This window comes from Chinchilla lanigera, unplaced genomic scaffold (assembly GCF_000276665.1).
Source record: "Chinchilla lanigera isolate Chin_1 unplaced genomic scaffold, ChiLan1.0 scaffold00050, whole genome shotgun sequence".
Lineage (NCBI taxonomy): Eukaryota > Metazoa > Chordata > Mammalia > Rodentia > Chinchillidae > Chinchilla > Chinchilla lanigera.
Genome location: NW_004955451.1, coordinates 11161091 through 11176572, shown reverse-complemented (window position 1 = coordinate 11176572; position 15482 = coordinate 11161091). Strand labels below are relative to the sequence as shown.

The 15482-nt window shown below is 59.1% G+C and overlaps 1 protein-coding gene across 24 annotated transcripts in view; it reads left to right on the top strand.

Annotated features, from left to right (window-relative positions):
- Positions 1 to 15482, top strand: part of Cacna1g (calcium channel, voltage-dependent, T type, alpha 1G subunit) — a 57437-nt gene that overhangs the window by 17749 nt on the left and 24206 nt on the right. For 15 of the 24 annotated variants that reach the window (XM_013519074.1, XM_013519072.1, XM_005394144.2 and 12 more), the window contains exons 10-16: positions 9531 to 9682; positions 10348 to 10533; positions 10626 to 10740; positions 10822 to 10977; positions 13688 to 13756; positions 15120 to 15204; positions 15289 to 15482. In XM_013519074.1, coding sequence (XP_013374528.1) covers positions 9531 to 9682; positions 10348 to 10533; positions 10626 to 10740; positions 10822 to 10977; positions 13688 to 13756; positions 15120 to 15204; positions 15289 to 15482 — 957 coding nt within the window. The remainder of the gene's footprint in view (positions 1 to 9530; positions 9683 to 10347; positions 10534 to 10625; positions 10741 to 10821; positions 10978 to 13687; positions 13757 to 15119; positions 15205 to 15288) is intronic. The other 9 variants (XM_005394154.2, XM_005394149.2, XM_013519081.1 and 6 more) reach the window with 1 other exon arrangement.

The window sequence follows — 15482 nt, the reverse complement described above, 5'->3', positions numbered from 1 at the left end:
GCTCTAGGAAGAAGCTGAGTCACACAGACCTAGGACAGATGAAGCCACAGCAAGAGGGCTTTCAGTTAGACATCAAGAAGGACGCCCCTTTGGAGAGGAAATAAAAGCCATCAGTTGGGGTGCCTGTAGCATCTCCTTGCTGAGTTCCTGAGGAAAGGGGGGACAGCCCGCAGCTCCCCCAAGCCCTTGTGGCAGGGAGGCCTCTCTCAGTATCTGCCGCAGGGGAGGTGACTCCAGGACTGGCTTGCTGAGGGCCCCGTGGGGCGAGGGAGAGTCCTCAGCGAGCTGGGAAGATAAGACGCCCCAGAAGCTGCCATGGCCCTATGCTTAGAGCACTGCGGCATGAATATTTCACCATCTGGGCCCCTGAGCAGGCTGGAGGGGGTGCCAGGGAGGCAGTGTCGTGGGGCTGAGAGACGGGGATGCCAACAGAGCTCAGGTGGGGAGACAGAGGGCAAGATGGAGGCCCAGGGGAGGAGGACGGAGAGGACAGAGACAGGGAGACCGGGAGTGGAGGGAGAGCTGGAGACAGGGCTCAGAGACAGATGGAGGCGGGACACTGGGGAGACAAGGGAGCTGAAGATGGGGACGAGACCTGGATGCCGTGAAGTGGGCGGCGCTCTGAGGGGGGCACTGCCAAGGAGGGGAGCAGGGGCCCTGACGCACCCGCTTTCCCTGCGGCGCTCTTAATGAGCCAATGGCGTCCACCAATCCTGCTATTGATTAGACTGGGGAGCCCTAGAGAAGGGGTGGCCACAGTCCTGGAGCCCCAGTCCTCTTTCCCTGGAGGGCCCTGTCCTCTTCGCTCTTACCTCTGCTTGTCAGCTTTTTTGCCTGGGATGGTGACCCCCGGCCCCTTCTCCTCCCTCCTCTTGACTGGGGAGCAGCATTTTGTCATAGTCCCTCCTCCCCAAGGCCGGCCCCGTGCCCTCCACTCTCTCTTGCTTCTTGTACCCCTCAAGCACCAGCGGGCGGAGAACTGGCAGGATTGATGTGCACAGAGGCACAAGGACACAGGACACTTAGAGAAAAAATCCCAGCTCAGGAAGTATGTGAACTGACGTAGAAAAGGAATGTTGCCCCAGTCTCCAGGGGGCAGTACATGGAGCTCTGACTTGGTGAATTATCCATCCATCCACCCATCTATCCTTGCATCCATCCATCCACCTACCCATCCATCTCTCCACCCATCCATCTGCCTACCCTTCCACCCATCCATTCACCCATCCATCATCCATCCATTCATCTGTCCACCCACCCACCCATCCATCCATCTATCCATCCATCCCACATGTACTGTGTGTCACAGTTGGGCCTGAGCAGTGGTGTGCGGAGAAATGTTTAATATCCAGCCCTCGAAACACCCAAACAATTTTTTTTTTTGTCTTTTTGAGACAGGGTTGCACTATGCCGTTGAGAGCTGGCCTCGAACTTGTGGCAATCTTCCTTCCTCAGCCTCCTGCACGCTGGGATTGTAGGTGTGCCCCGCCATGGCCAGCTCAGATCTCACTTTTAGAGTTCTCCAATTTATATGGTAGAAGTGCGCTCCTACCATAGCTCAAGCCGTCATCGTGTCCCTGAATGTGAAGTTGGGGGAAGATGCACACCGAGCTGAGCCTGAAGGGTGGGCACTATGGGAGCCAGGCAGGCATGGGGGGCCCAGAGGCAGACACCCAAATTCAGCGCAGGCATTCAGGATGTGTGTGGGCTTGGGTGGAGCTGGGATGGACAGGTGATGCGATGGGGCCAGATCCCGAGAAGATAGGAAGGAGTTGGGCGTGATGTTGAAGTTCATAGGCTCTCAGCAAAGCTTTAGGCGGGTCAGCGGTGTGACCAGGTTGGTGCCTTCTCAAAGGGCCCCTGGAAGTCATGCGTGGGGTGGCTGTGGGGACGGACACAGTGGGGGGCAGCGGGCTGCGAATGAGGCTACTGCGGGCATGCAGGCAGTTCATGCTGGGTTTTCTGTTGTTTTTTGTCCTGGAGATGGAGAGGAGCGGCTGGGAAGGCTGTCAGGAGGCTGAGTCTGCAGGACTCAGCACCCGCTGGCTCTCTGTGGGCAGGGGACAAGGATGACCGTCAAGCTTCTGCCTGGGGTGGGCGCTCGGGGCTTGAGGGGATTTGGGGGGCCATCCTGACACGGTATCCAGCAGGCTGTGGGAGTCCAGGAAGGAGGTGGTTGTGGATCCTGGCTCCCACCTGGGGCTGCACTGGGCCAGGCTGTGGTGGGAGGCGCGGGAAGACCCTGCAGGACAGGGTCTTGGGGACACAAGGTGCCTCCTAGTCATTCCCTCCTGGCTCCGAGTCCCAGTGGGGGTGCGGGTGCTAACCTCACACTGCAGAAGAAAGATGACAGCCCGTGGGGACAGGAACCGAGGGGAAGAGCAACAGAAGGAGCTGGGTGGATGGCCTTGCAGGCCGGAGGAGGACAGGGCAGGGGACGATTGTGAGTGGCACTCAGACTCCGGGCCCATCTTGTCACTCCAGATACATGTCCAGAGAGGGTTTCTATTTATAAGTGAGTAGCTCGGCTGTTCCCAGTGCGGGAAGCTGCGGGTGGGGGTGGGGCAGATGGGCTGGTCTCAACTTTTGAAAGGAGTCAGACTGCTGTGTGAGTCTCCTGAAAGCTGGGGAACTATCTCCTCACAGAACGTGCAGGCACCACAGCTGTCGCCTTTAGGTGCAAGGGTTTATGGACACCTCCCCCTAAGCCTGTCCCTTGGCCTCCAGGAAAAGGAGCTGGGGCTGGGGAACAAGCGAGGCTTTGCAAGACAGTTCTTTGCTAGCTGACCTCCCCGCACCCTTTGTGGGGTGAATAGGGGTGGAGGCGGGAAGGGTGCTGTTTGAGAGATGGTGCCCCCCGCTTCCCAAGGTCCACACGGGAACACATGCTAGAAGACAGCACCGGAATTTCAGGGCCAGGGCAGAGCTAGGGCACCCCAGAACCTGGGTTCTAGTGGGAAAGTCCTTCTGTCTCATGGACAATTCATGCCCAGTGCCAATGAGGGACACTTTGGGGGACAAGCAGGGGCGCTTATACCCAGACAAAGGACTTGAAAGCTTTTGCAAAGGAGGCACCTTTTTTTATTTATTCTTTTTTGTTATTGTTTGCAGTGCTGGGCTTTGAACTCCGGCCTTGCACGTGCTAGGCAAATGCTCTACCATTGAGCCACATCCTCAGCCCTTTTCAATAATTTATTTGGGAACAAGGTCTTGCTAAGGCCTTCCCAGGCTGGACTTGAACTTGCAGTCTTTCTGCCTCTGCCTCCCAAGTAGCTGGGATGACAAAGATGTATCGCCATGCCCAGCAAGGAGGTGGCTTTTAGGAAGGGCCTGGGAGTATGGGTAGGATGACAGCTGGAGTTAAGGGTGGAGAGGTCTGGGAGGACGGCCGAGGGGACACTAGCAGCCTGGCTGGGAAATGCACCGGGTGGCACAGGACGGCGACATGCCTGAGCAGGGGTGACAGGAGTCCAGGCCAGGGCTGCTGAAGGATGCCAGAGCCCCCAGCAGGTGCGGGCCAGGTGGGGGAGGAGCCGCGAGGCTATTTCTGTTGCTCAGTCAGAGGCACTGAGGGCCCCACGTTGGGGCTGTGAGGGTGAGGTGGGGGGACAGTTCCACTAGCCTGTCTGTGGGCCTGGGCACCTGACTGCCAGGAGTGAAAGACGGGCACGAATCCTAGACAACCCCAAGGTTCAAGAGTAGGGGGAAGGAGCAGGTGGGGGAACGAGATGAGAGGATTTGTTTTGGAGGCGCTGAGTTTGAGATGGCTGTGGGCCATGCCGGGAGGGAGAGGGAGGGAGATCAAGCAGGCGTCCGCTCCCTGGATGAGGAGCCAGTGGCTTGGAGAGAGATTGTTTAGTGTCGTCTACACCCCAGTGACAGCTGGAGAGCTGGAGTGGGGGTGATGCTGAAGGGAGCTGACGGGAGGGAGGGGGCCAGACCGAACTCTGCGGAATGTTGGCAGAGAAGGAGGTAGAGACGGAGACAGGGCGCCAGGACCTGGCCGCGCGGGGCCAGGAAAGCCAGAGGAGGCCAGGCGTGAGGCCGGAGGGGCTGGCACAGGCTGGGTGGTGCCAGGCATCCACCAGGAGGAGGCCTGGTGAGGGCTGGAGAGTTGTTGGTGTGGGATGGACCAGGCCAGGAGCCCAGAGGACAGTGATCAGGTCCCAGTGAAGGTGTGAGGGGCGGCTCGCCTCTAGGGCGGAAGGAAAATGAGAACCCTGAAGCAGGAGGCCAGGATGGGCACGTGGATGGTCGAGCACAGCTCAAGGCGGACAGAAATAAGGGTGGGGCAGTGGGCTGTGAGTGGAGGCATACAGCAGCCCTGGGGCCACCCGGCAGGTGCCACCTGGCCAGTCAGCATGGCCTCCTTCGTGACTCTCCAGCTGCACTCAGCAATTCCGGACCCGTAGCACAGAGGCAGCAGGCAGGGGCTTCCCCTGGGCCAGGTGCCTCTAAAGTCTGCGACACCGGGCAGCCTTAGGGTCCACCTGGGGCTCTAGGCCAGAGATTGGGTGGATGAGAGGCAGGGTGGCAGCTCCAGAGTTAAGGAGCAGGGACCTGGGTGGGCTGTGGCTTCCTGGCCTGTGTGTTCACTAGGGGAGCCTTTGGGGACCTCAAGGGTGGCAGAGACACAGGGATACCCCTCAGGGTGCAGTGGGCATGTGGTGCTGGAGGAATATGCCATTCCCTGGGACCCTCCTGCCACGCAGATGACTGACTTGCGATGTCCCCCTGACTCAGTGACCCCTGTCCCAGCTCTGGAGCAGCAGGCAGGACCATCAGAAGCAGAAAGGAGGGGAGCCAAGGAGTGGGAATTGGGGAGCAGGAGGGAGCTGAGAGATGGTGACTGGGATGGGACTTGGGTGACCTGTGCCAACCCCCCATCAGCTCCTGCCGGGCTGGGCTTGTCCACCCCCTCATGCCTTCCCTGCGGAAGACACGTCTCAGGCTGCCAGGCCAGCTCTCCGGCCTCCCGCCTGGACTGCTGCAGTACCCCTAATTGATCTCGTTTCTCCCCTCCAAGCCATCCGCAGGCATCCACCACTGCAGCCAGATTAATCTTCTTAATACACCAATTTGCACATCCCGCCCTGCCCCCGCAAAAGCCTCAATGGCAATGCTGTGGACAGACAGGTCCAGCCTAAATCAGGATCAAGCCCTGCCCGCCTGGCCATGCCCACCCTGCAGCCTTCTCCTGCGCAGCCCTTTCCGCCCTCCAGTCAGGCAAATGTGTGGCTCTCAGTTCTGCGGACGCCCTACACATTCCTTCCTGTATGCCTCCACTGCAGCCTCCTCCACCCCTTCCCCATGCCCTCAGCGGGGTCTGAGCTCCCTCTCAGAAAGTCCTGGCTTTGCCCGAGAGGAGCTGCAGCTCCAAGGTACTCTGTGCCGCCACACTGCGAGGCCAGCTTCAGCTGTCTGTGCCCGCAGGGCCACCCGTGCTTGGCCCAGGGCTAGGAGCTTTTGCTGGGGTTAAGGTCTCGCAGCTTCCTACGGTGGTGCCCCTCTACTTAGCACACAAGACACTAACACAGGAGACATGGAAACCAAGACACTAGGGACTTGCCCAAGGTCACACAGGTGGAAAGTCTCAGATGAAGGCCTCCTGTCTTCAGGTCCTGTCCCACCTTGGCATCATGCGTGTTCTGCATGCAGAAGGCACTTTAAAGGGTAGTTGGAGGCAATGCTGTGGGTTTCGAGGAGTCCTGGGGCTCAGCAGGACCAGGCCGCTTACCTGGGACCACAGCTGCCGCAAGGTGACAGCTTGGGGTGGCGTGCACAGGGTTAGGGAGCCTCAGCCTGGAGAAGAGGCCAGGGTCTCTTGGTGCAGAAGCTCAGGCTGCCAACCTCTACTCACCCCAGTCTCCACTGGGGCTTGACATCTGTGCAGAGCAGTACAGATGCAGCTGAGACCCTGGAAAAGATGCCTGGGTCTGGGGATGTAGGGAAGGGAGGCTGGAACTGCCCAATGGGCTTTTGGGCTTTCTCTGGGTGCATACTGGGGACAGCATTGTGGGAAGGGCTTCAAAGGCAGAGATGCAAAGGAAAGTGCAAGAGAGACTGTGTGGCTTTCTAGGGAGCCATGTGACCTCCATCAAGTTCCACGCCTTTGAAGCCTCAGTTTCCCCCCAGGCATTTTGGAGGCCCAGGTCCTCCCCTCCGAGGTTGTGAGCAGGGAGGAAGTTAAATCCCGGGAGATTTCACTCCTGGCTCAGTGTCCTTTGAGCCAAGCGGAGCTGCGGTGGTGCGAGCTGAAACTTGCTCCGCCTCTGTCCGCCTCTGTCCGCCTCTGCCCTTCCACGCGGCAGTGGCCGTAATTATGGCTGCAGTCCCTGGGGCCACTGTGTTGCTAAGATTGTGTCTCTGTGTCCTGTCCTGCGTTGGCAAAACATTCCCAGCCTCTGATTTAGTGACTTGGACTGGCTACCTGGGGGAAGGGTGTTTTCTTTTCCCCCCCTGGATCACTGGTGTAGGGGAATCCTGGGCCCTGAAAGAAGAGGTCCCCAAGTGGGTGTGCAGGAAAGAGGAGATGGTACCCAGGCCCCCTTCTGCTGTGTCAGGCTCCGCTGCTTCTCCAGGTCTGCATGGCAGGCTGGGGCGGGTGCCTCCGACTTTGCTGGCTCCCTGCTCAGGCACCAATGGTGCTGGCCTCAAGGGGCGCCCTGTACAGCTTTTCTCGGCGAGCCGCTGGTGGGTGTGCAGGTGAGCAAGGTGTGCGTGTGCCTAGCGGGGGGCTTTCCGGAGGACATCAGGGCAGGATGAGAACAGTCTCTCCACATATGCTCAGACTTTGCCCTTTTGGATTGCACCCATGGAATAGCGACATAGCCAAAGCTGTGGTGCCTTCAGCTATTTAAAAAAAAAAAGTTTTATTAATTTTTATTTTTGGTAGGCTTTTTGAAGAACAGATTGAGCATGTCTCACTCAGAATGCTTGGCACCATGGCTTGGGTTCTGTAGCTTCGTGGTAGAGCGGTTGCCTAGCATGCACAGGGTCTTGGGTTTGATCCTCCACGCTTCAGAAAACAAGAGCAAAAAAGCAAAATGCTTGGTTCCGGAAGTGTTATGGATTTGGGACTATTTACACATACAGAAGGGGGTGTCATAGGGGGTGGGGCCCATGTCCAAACACAAAGCTCATTTGTATCTCTTACCCTCCTGCATGTATCCCCTGAAGGTAATTTATGGACTATTTGTAGTGTACCTGGATTTTGACTGTGACCCATCACAGGAGATGAGGTGGAATTTTCCACTTGTGGCCTCTGATCGGCCTTCAAAACAGTTTTGGATTTTGGAGCATTTTGGTCTTCGGATTTTCAGATCAGACATGCTCAACCTGTATAATTCACATGACATAAAATCCACCCATTGTAGGTGGGCCTCAGCTGTGTGTTCACATCAACCTGTTCTTTCTGGATGCGTCTTAGTTGACTTGAAATATAATTTTATCTACATGAGAAAATATGTGCTCAGTCCATCCATTTGTCTGGGTTCAGAAGTCCTCTGTGGTGGCTGCAGCTTGGGTCTGAGTCCTGACAGGCTAATGTTGTTGGGGTCACCCTGTGATGGGGGATGGCACCCAGTCCCGGGCTCTCCTGCCCTGTCACCTGCCATTCTTGGCGCTCCTGCTCACCTGTAACATGAGGAGGGCTGCTGTGGGGGTGGTATGGGGTGATGCCCCACTCTTGTGTGCTCTGTGCTTATCATCCGTGTCCAGTCCAAGGTGGAACCTGGGCAGGTAGAGGGTGACTGGGAGATGGCATCGCTGACCATCACTCCCTGGCAGACTGGACTTCGGGGTGCAGAGTGCGGGGTCCACTTTGCCAGGAGGGGCCTAAGCCCCGGGCTTCGTGAATACTGACAGTGGCTGCTTCCCCGCCTCCTGCACCATGCTCACACTGGAGGGTGAAGGTCCTGCCTCTGTGACCCCGTTAACTAGGTCAGGTGGCAGCGTCTGCTCCTGCTTCCACGCACAGTCTATGGAGCAAAGATTTGCTTGAGATCTGCCAGAACACTGGGCCTCGTGCCCCACCAGCTCCCCGCCACTCCTGCCCTCTGGTCATCTGCTCCCCTGCTGGCCCTTACCCTGCCTTGGGAAAGAAGTCCATGCATACCGTGCTCCCCCAAGTGGGGGAGCACCCCCTCATCTGCCAGTGAGAACCCCCTTTCTTCTACCCTCCTCACCTCCCTCCCAGGCTGGTCACACAGATGAGGCCGCTAGGATACATTTGGCCACACCCCCGTCCTTGCGCCATGTTTGGGCAGCCAGATGAGGCAGCTGGGTACGCAGGAGGAGGTGTCACATAGAACCAGGGCCTCAGTTGGCTATTTCTGCTTAGCAGCTACTCTGGACTTTGGGCTTTGGGTCTATCTTTCACCAGTCCGGTGGGCTGGGGGCTCCATTGGGCCTGCATCCCAGTCCTCAGCCACCACCCCCAGCCAGAGCCATGCTCCTGCTCCCATGTGTCCTTCCCATCCCTTGGGGAGACCCACTCACCCTTCGAGGCTCAAGCGCTGCCTCCCGACTAAGCCCTTCCCAGTGTGTGCACCCTTACCTGCTTTCTCTCCCCTGAACTCCCTGGTTTACTTCCTGGATCGTTTGTCTTGGCAGTGAGGCAGAGTCTAAGTCCCCTGTGGTTTTTCAGCTGGGGAGTGTGTGCATAACGTGTTTTCAGCTAGACACCAGCTCCAGGGAGGCTGGCGTGTGGCTGCCACGTTTGCATGGCTCCTCTAACGCTGGCGCGTTGTAGACATACAGGAGGCGATTCCTGCTGAAAGGGAGGGGACCAGCGAGCTGAACAGCAGATGCGATGGGGTTCGTCATTTGTTCTTCTGAGGGCCTCTCTGGGATGTGCCCTTGGTCCCAGTCCCAGACCCTGGGTAGGTGCGTAAAAGGAATTAGCTCCCGTGTCTTACAGAGAGGTTGGGAATCATGCTGAAGGTCACAGAGTGAGTGACGGGAGTGACTGAGACTTATCCCAGGCTTTCTGGGCTCAGGCTGAGGCTGCAGGTGATTCCTCCTGCTGGGGTCTTTCCCTGCCTGTGGGAGTACGTGCATGGCCGGGCGTGTGTTCCTGTTTGCCTGTGTGTGTCTAGGCTGTGAGCACAGCCAACAACCATCCAGAGCACGCCTGCCAGGCCCATGGAGTAGTGTGGAGCTGTGTGGCTGTGTGCCTGTGCGGGGCCACGTGACTGGGTGTGCACGGGAAGCTTCGCTATGGCCCTCTGATGTTGGTCAGCACCATTGCCCTGCTGGCCCCTGCCCCCGCGCTGGTGTGACAGCACAGGACAGGATGCTCTACTCAGCGGAAGTAGAGCAGAACCCACACACGGGCCCTCGGTGAGCCTGTGGCCCCAGGACCTGAGAGTTGGCCGTGGGGAGTGGCTGCAGGGGGCTTCCCTGAGCGCATGATCCATCCGCCGAGGTTGCTGTTCTTGCTCCTCCTCTCCCTGGGGCCCATGTTCGGAGGGGAACTGGGATGTGGGGTCAGGGAGGAGCCTGCTGCTTCACGCCCTGCTGCCCTCCAGCCCGAGGAGCTCACCAACGCCCTGGAAATCAGCAACATCGTCTTCACCAGCCTCTTTGCCCTGGAGATGCTGCTGAAGCTGCTCGTGTATGGCCCCTTTGGTTACATCAAGAATCCCTACAACATCTTCGATGGCGTCATCGTTGTCATCAGGTATGGCTGCCCCCGCGGCTCTTGCTAAGAGGGGCCATGCGGCCCGGTGTGCGGGGCACAGGAGTCTGAGGGCCCACGGGCCACCACTCCCCGAGGGGCGGGCCTCTCTGTAGCCTGACCCTGTTCCACTGCTCAGCCCCGCCTGGCTCTTGCGGAATCGGCCAGGCCCCTCTCCAGCCTCCTCTCTTCACCTCTACCTCTTGTCCCCAACTCTACCCAGTAGGTGAGGAGTTGGAGGGAGAGGGAGGCCCAGCCAGCTGTCCCCATTTGCAAAGTGCTTGGAAACCAACACAGACACCGGCAACTTGCTTTGGGGTTTCCAAGACCTTAAGAAAGTGTTCCAGCCCCCGAGGCCTGGGGCCAGGAGAAATGCTTTATTGCTTTGTGGAACTGGCTTTAGATTTCATTAGAAGACAGCAAAACAAATATTCCATAGCTCAATGCAGTTGCATTGGCCGGATTTAGGGAGAGGGTTGCCTGCTGCGGGGGCTGATCTCTGGCCCTCCCGGGGGGTAGCTGCAGGCTGGGCTGCCCCCTGGGCCCTCTCCTGGACCCCAGGGCCCACCCCCATTCCTTCTCTTGCAAGGTCCTAGCCCTCAGGTGCTGGGTCCTCCGAAGGGGAGGGCAGGTGGAGGGCAGGGGCTCAGGCTGCCTGCCCCCCACAGCGTGTGGGAGATCGTGGGCCAGCAGGGGGGCGGCCTGTCGGTGCTGCGGACCTTCCGCCTGATGCGGGTGCTGAAGCTGGTGCGCTTCCTGCCGGCGCTGCAGCGGCAGCTCGTGGTGCTCATGAAGACCATGGACAACGTGGCCACCTTCTGCATGCTGCTCATGCTCTTCATCTTCATCTTCAGGTGGGCGGGGAGCGGCCCCCAGGGGCCGGTCAGGAAGGTGGGGGCGGGGCGTGCCCGGACCTGACCCTGTCCCTGGCTCCCTGTGTCTTCAGCATCCTGGGTATGCATCTGTTCGGCTGCAAGTTTGCATCTGAGCGGGACGGGGACACGCTGCCAGACCGGAAGAATTTTGACTCCCTGCTCTGGGCCATCGTCACCGTCTTTCAGGTTCAAGGATCGCAGGGCAGGGGGTGAGCAGGAGCCGCTGGACGCCCCGTGAAGGCCCTGACTCGTGTCTCCTGCCCTCAGATCCTGACCCAGGAGGACTGGAATAAAGTCCTGTACAACGGCATGGCCTCCACGTCGTCCTGGGCCGCCCTTTACTTCATCGCCCTCATGACCTTCGGCAACTATGTGCTCTTTAATCTGCTTGTCGCCATTCTGGTGGAGGGCTTCCAGGCAGAGGTAACCCCCCGGCAGCCCGACCTCCCGGCGGGGTGGGATGCTTCTTCCCTCTGCTCCCCGCTGTGGGGGTCTGGGAGGTTCCCCAGGGAGCCCCCCTAGGTCTGAGTCCCTGTCGTGTGGCTGATGGGATGGTTGGCGGGAGGGGTCCCTGGGTTATAGATTAGCAGCTGGTAGGCTTCTCTCCCCATCAGACCCTTCCCCAGAAAGCCAGATAAACTGACTGTGTGTCCTGCGGGACATCAGGAGGACCCTCTGGGCTGGAAGTGTGGGAGGCTTGTGTGCAAGTCATCCGAGTGCAGGCTGAGCTGATAAAGATGCTACCAGGGCCCAGGCAGGGCTGAGCTGCCCAGGGTGAGAAATGAGCCCAATTAGCTGCAGCCATGGCAGAGACAGGCGTCCTATTTCCAGCCCCGGCTCCATCACCTCCGTCACAGGCAGCGTCATCAATTAATATTGATTCACATCGATCCTGCCCTGGCCATGCCAGGGCGCAGCCTCCACTCCAAAGGCCGAACCTCTTCCTGTCCCTCAGCGCTGCTTTCCTTCCCATCCAATCCCCCAGACCCACGCCAGTGTCCTGGCGCCTCAAGCAGGACGGACTGACCCAACCTAGAAATGCTCCAGGTCGGACCTGGAGAAGCTGTTGGTCCAGTTCTCTCTGGGTGACCCGGATGGAAACTCCCGCTGCGGCCTGGTCTATAAATACCTGGCACATGGTGGAAAAAACAAAAGTCTATTTTCCGACTCCTCCTCGGCCTTACGAGGGAGGGCCATCCCTGTGGGCCAGGCTGGTCTGGTGGGGCGTGGGTGCGTTGGTCCCACACCAGCTTTCTCCCCTCCTCCGTTCTAATCCTCTAGGTATCCATTCTCGCGTTTCCTCCCTGCCACCGGCAGCTGGGGTTGGGAAAGCTTTGGCCATGGCTGGCCCTCTTGCAGGGAGGGCGGGCCGTTGAGCTCTGCCCAGAACGGGACAACTCTGGGGTTTCCCTGGGGCTGCAGAGTTGAAAGCTGTCACAGGGCTCTCTCAAGAGCTGAGGTCTCCACGGCCTCATGCTGGGCTGTTGCTAGTGACCGGCAGGAGGAGGAGCTGGGTAGGGACAGGTCCCTGTAGCATCCTCCAAACAGTAGCTCCTAATAGCTAAGCTCCCCTCCAAAAACTTCCCTGTGGACTTCTGGGGGGCACACAGAAACCACCCTGAGCCCCTTTCTCTCCCTTGCTGTCGCCCAGCCGCCATGGCAGTCCGGGGGCTTCCCGGCACACACGGTCCCCTCCCAACCACTTGGCCTTTCAAAAACACCTTGTTAAATTGAGTGCAGCTGGTTGCTAGGCAGCAGTGACATCTGAGTGTGGGAACCGAGCTGCCTGGTCCGGTCACCCAGGCCCTGCTGGGAGTCTGCAAGCTGCCCCAGCGTGGAGGGTGGAGCAGGGCTTGGGGCCACCCCTCCTCCACCTTGGGAATAGGGTGCCCTTGCAGGCGTCTCGCAGGACCTGGTACCTTGGGCTGGGATGTTCACTGTGGTGGGATGGAGGAACCTTTGAAGATCAAGCTGTCCGTGGGGGCAGGCAGCTGCTGCGGCCCCGAGTGCCCAGGTCAGGGACCAGATCTGCTGCTCCATTGTCCTGCATGCAGTGGCATGGACGGGTCAGGGTTATTCGACTCCCATGACCTGGAGGCCTCCAGACCCACCTGCGTCTCCTCTGTAGGGTTCCAGGAGGCCCTGTGGTCTGGCAGGTCTGGCTTTGCTGTGGTGATGGCCTGGAATTTTGTTCTGTTTTATTTGCACCAGTAAGACAGCCCACCTTGGCAGAGGGCGTGGTTGTTCCCATCTTGGTGGGCTTTGCCAGCAGGAGACCTCAAGGGTAGCCCCCTGCTGGCCCTGCCGCCCTGCCAAGAGGGGCGGGGGGTGGCCCTCGGAGACAGATCCCGCCTGGCTGTTGATTTCCTGACTTGCGGGGGGCAGTGCCCTGGATTCTTGTATATTTATCATCCACACACTTAATTAAATGAACAGGCGGTGGGCTCTGTGTGTGGCCATTAATTGACACCAAACAACATCATAGCCATTGTGGCAGGGTTACCTGTCATATCCCATTCCACAGCGAGCGGCTGGATCCGTTCTGACGTGAAGGCGCTTGGGCCGAGAGAGCAAGAAATTATGAGGCCTGATTCCGTTCCATGTCGAGGCCCCATCTTGGCTTTTGTCCGCTCTCCTCCCTGTCCTCCCTGCTGTTTCCACACCCGCTACCTCAGAGCCAGGGAGAAGGCTACGGTATTCTGAGCTGGGGGTTCAGGGTCAAGGCCCACCTCCGCCCTTTACTCCTGCGATTCAGGCAGCTGTGTCAACTTCTCCGGGCCTCAGGTGCCTCCTGAGATGGTCACAGTGGCCCCACCTCCTACGCGCACAGTGTGACAGCAGCTGTTGCACGCTGCCTGCACACCTTCCATGCATGGTAGCTGTCGTTATGAGGAGCAGTGGGGGGCTTGAGCCTTCCTTGCCCGTGTCCCCACTTCAGATGCACTCTGGCCTGGGGGCCTGGAGTTGAATTCCGGAAGGCCACCCTGTCCCACTCCCTGTCCAGCCGCGTCTCTCATTCCTCTGCTGTGGGGTGTGTACCCCCCTTCTCGCCTTGCTCTTTGGACACTGCCGGTATTTGGAGGCCTGAGCGCTTGTGACCAGCGGCCCTCCCCGCCTCCCCCTCTCCCTGTAGGAAATCAGCAAACGGGAAGATGCGAGTGGACAGTTAAGCTGTATTCAGCTGCCTGTCGACTCCCAGGGGGTAGGTACGCGCTCCTGAGTCGCATGTCCCCCGCACCCCGTGTCCCCCACTCCGCCTCCGTGTCTCTGTGCTCGCGTTCACGCTCAGCTGCTGTGCAACCTGTGATAGCCGTGGTGGCCATTGGTGTTGTGAGATTTGCTTTGATTTTAAGTCCCTTCCCCCGTGAGAACGTGGAAGGGAGGAGCCTCCTGGCCTTGGGCCCCGTCAACCCGCCAAGGGCACATTCCCGTCCCTGCCAGGCCGGAGAAGGAAGGGACTTAGAATCTGCCGTGTGCACGTGTGTGGGGCGCCCTGGGTGTGCGTGCCTACGTTGGGGTCCCAGAGAACCCCAGATGTCTGGCCTCAGTGGGCTCAAGACCCATGGCCGTGGAGCACCCTGCCACATGCTCTCCCTCCCCCCCAGGCCCCTGATGGAGACCCCACAAACTGCCTCAGCTCAGGACAAGTCTTTGGAGGAGGTAGGGACCAAGGGTGACAGAATTTTAATCCATCCCTGAGTCTCTGGGTCCTTCAGGCATCTCCTCTTCCAGCCCCCACACTAAGCCTGTGCCCTGCTCTTCCCTGCACTGGCACTGAAATTTGGGGCGAAGCCAGGATCCCCATGGGACCCCATGGTGCCACGCATCCTAAGCAGCCCCCTGGAGATCCCACTTGATAATTAAAGGCCTCGTTAGGGATGTAAACTGAGTTAATAAAAACGATCCCCTGAGATGCCAATTACCCAATATTTATGTCCTTATCAAAAGTAGCAATCAAGTATTTTTTAATAACTTCTTAAGGAGAAGTGTGTAATTACTGGGGAACCTACTGACCTGCTAAGAAGAAAGAAAAAAGTATCCCAGAGACAGAGAGAGAAGTAAAAACAGGGCCAGGGATGGTGGGGGCAGAAGAGGGGGGTCTCAAGTGGCACCCTTGGGCTGAGCTGTGGTGGCTGGGGTCTTTTGGTTTCCTTCTTGGGTCCTTGGGTCTGAGGCTCGTGGTCAGAGGTGAGACGGAGGGAAGGCAGGGGCCTCCTGTGGACTTTTGGAATTGAGGTTTTCATGACCATTTCACCCAGGTCCCAGGCCCTCCAGCCTGTACCACCTGCCTGCCCAGCCACCCCTTCTCCCTGCAGCCAGCCACAGTACCAGTGCAGTCAGGCTGGCCGCATGGCCAAGTTGGGTGAGGCGCGGCCTGTTCTGAAGTGTGACGCCGTGGCCCTGAGCCTGGGTGGTGTTGCCCACACCGGTGCATGCCTCGTGCCGTGGTTGCTGGTCCCGTGGCCTCTATGTCGTGTGTGCGTGTGAGGAGAGGGAGTCCTTGGTCCATCTCAGTGACCTCTGCCTGGCCAGGACACTGATGGCCTACTGCTCCCCAACCCTAGGGAGATGCCACCAAGTCCGAGTCCGAACCCGATTTCTTCTCGCCCAGCGTGGAGGGCGATGGGGACAGGAAGAAGCAGTTGGCCTGTGAGTACGCGTCCTGGGGGCACGGGCCCTGGCCCTGCGCCAGCCTCAAGTGGACTCAGCATCTCCTTCTCTCCCCCCGTGCAGTGGTGTCCCTGGGACAGCACCCAGAGCTGCGGAAGGGCCTGTTGCCACCACTCATCATCCACACGGCCGCCACGCCCATGTCCCTGCCCAAGAGCTCCAGCACAGGCCTGGGGGAGGCGCTGGGCTCTGGGTCCTGCCGTACCAGCAGCAGCGGGTCTGCCGAGCCTGGGGCCGCCCACGACATGAAGTCGCCG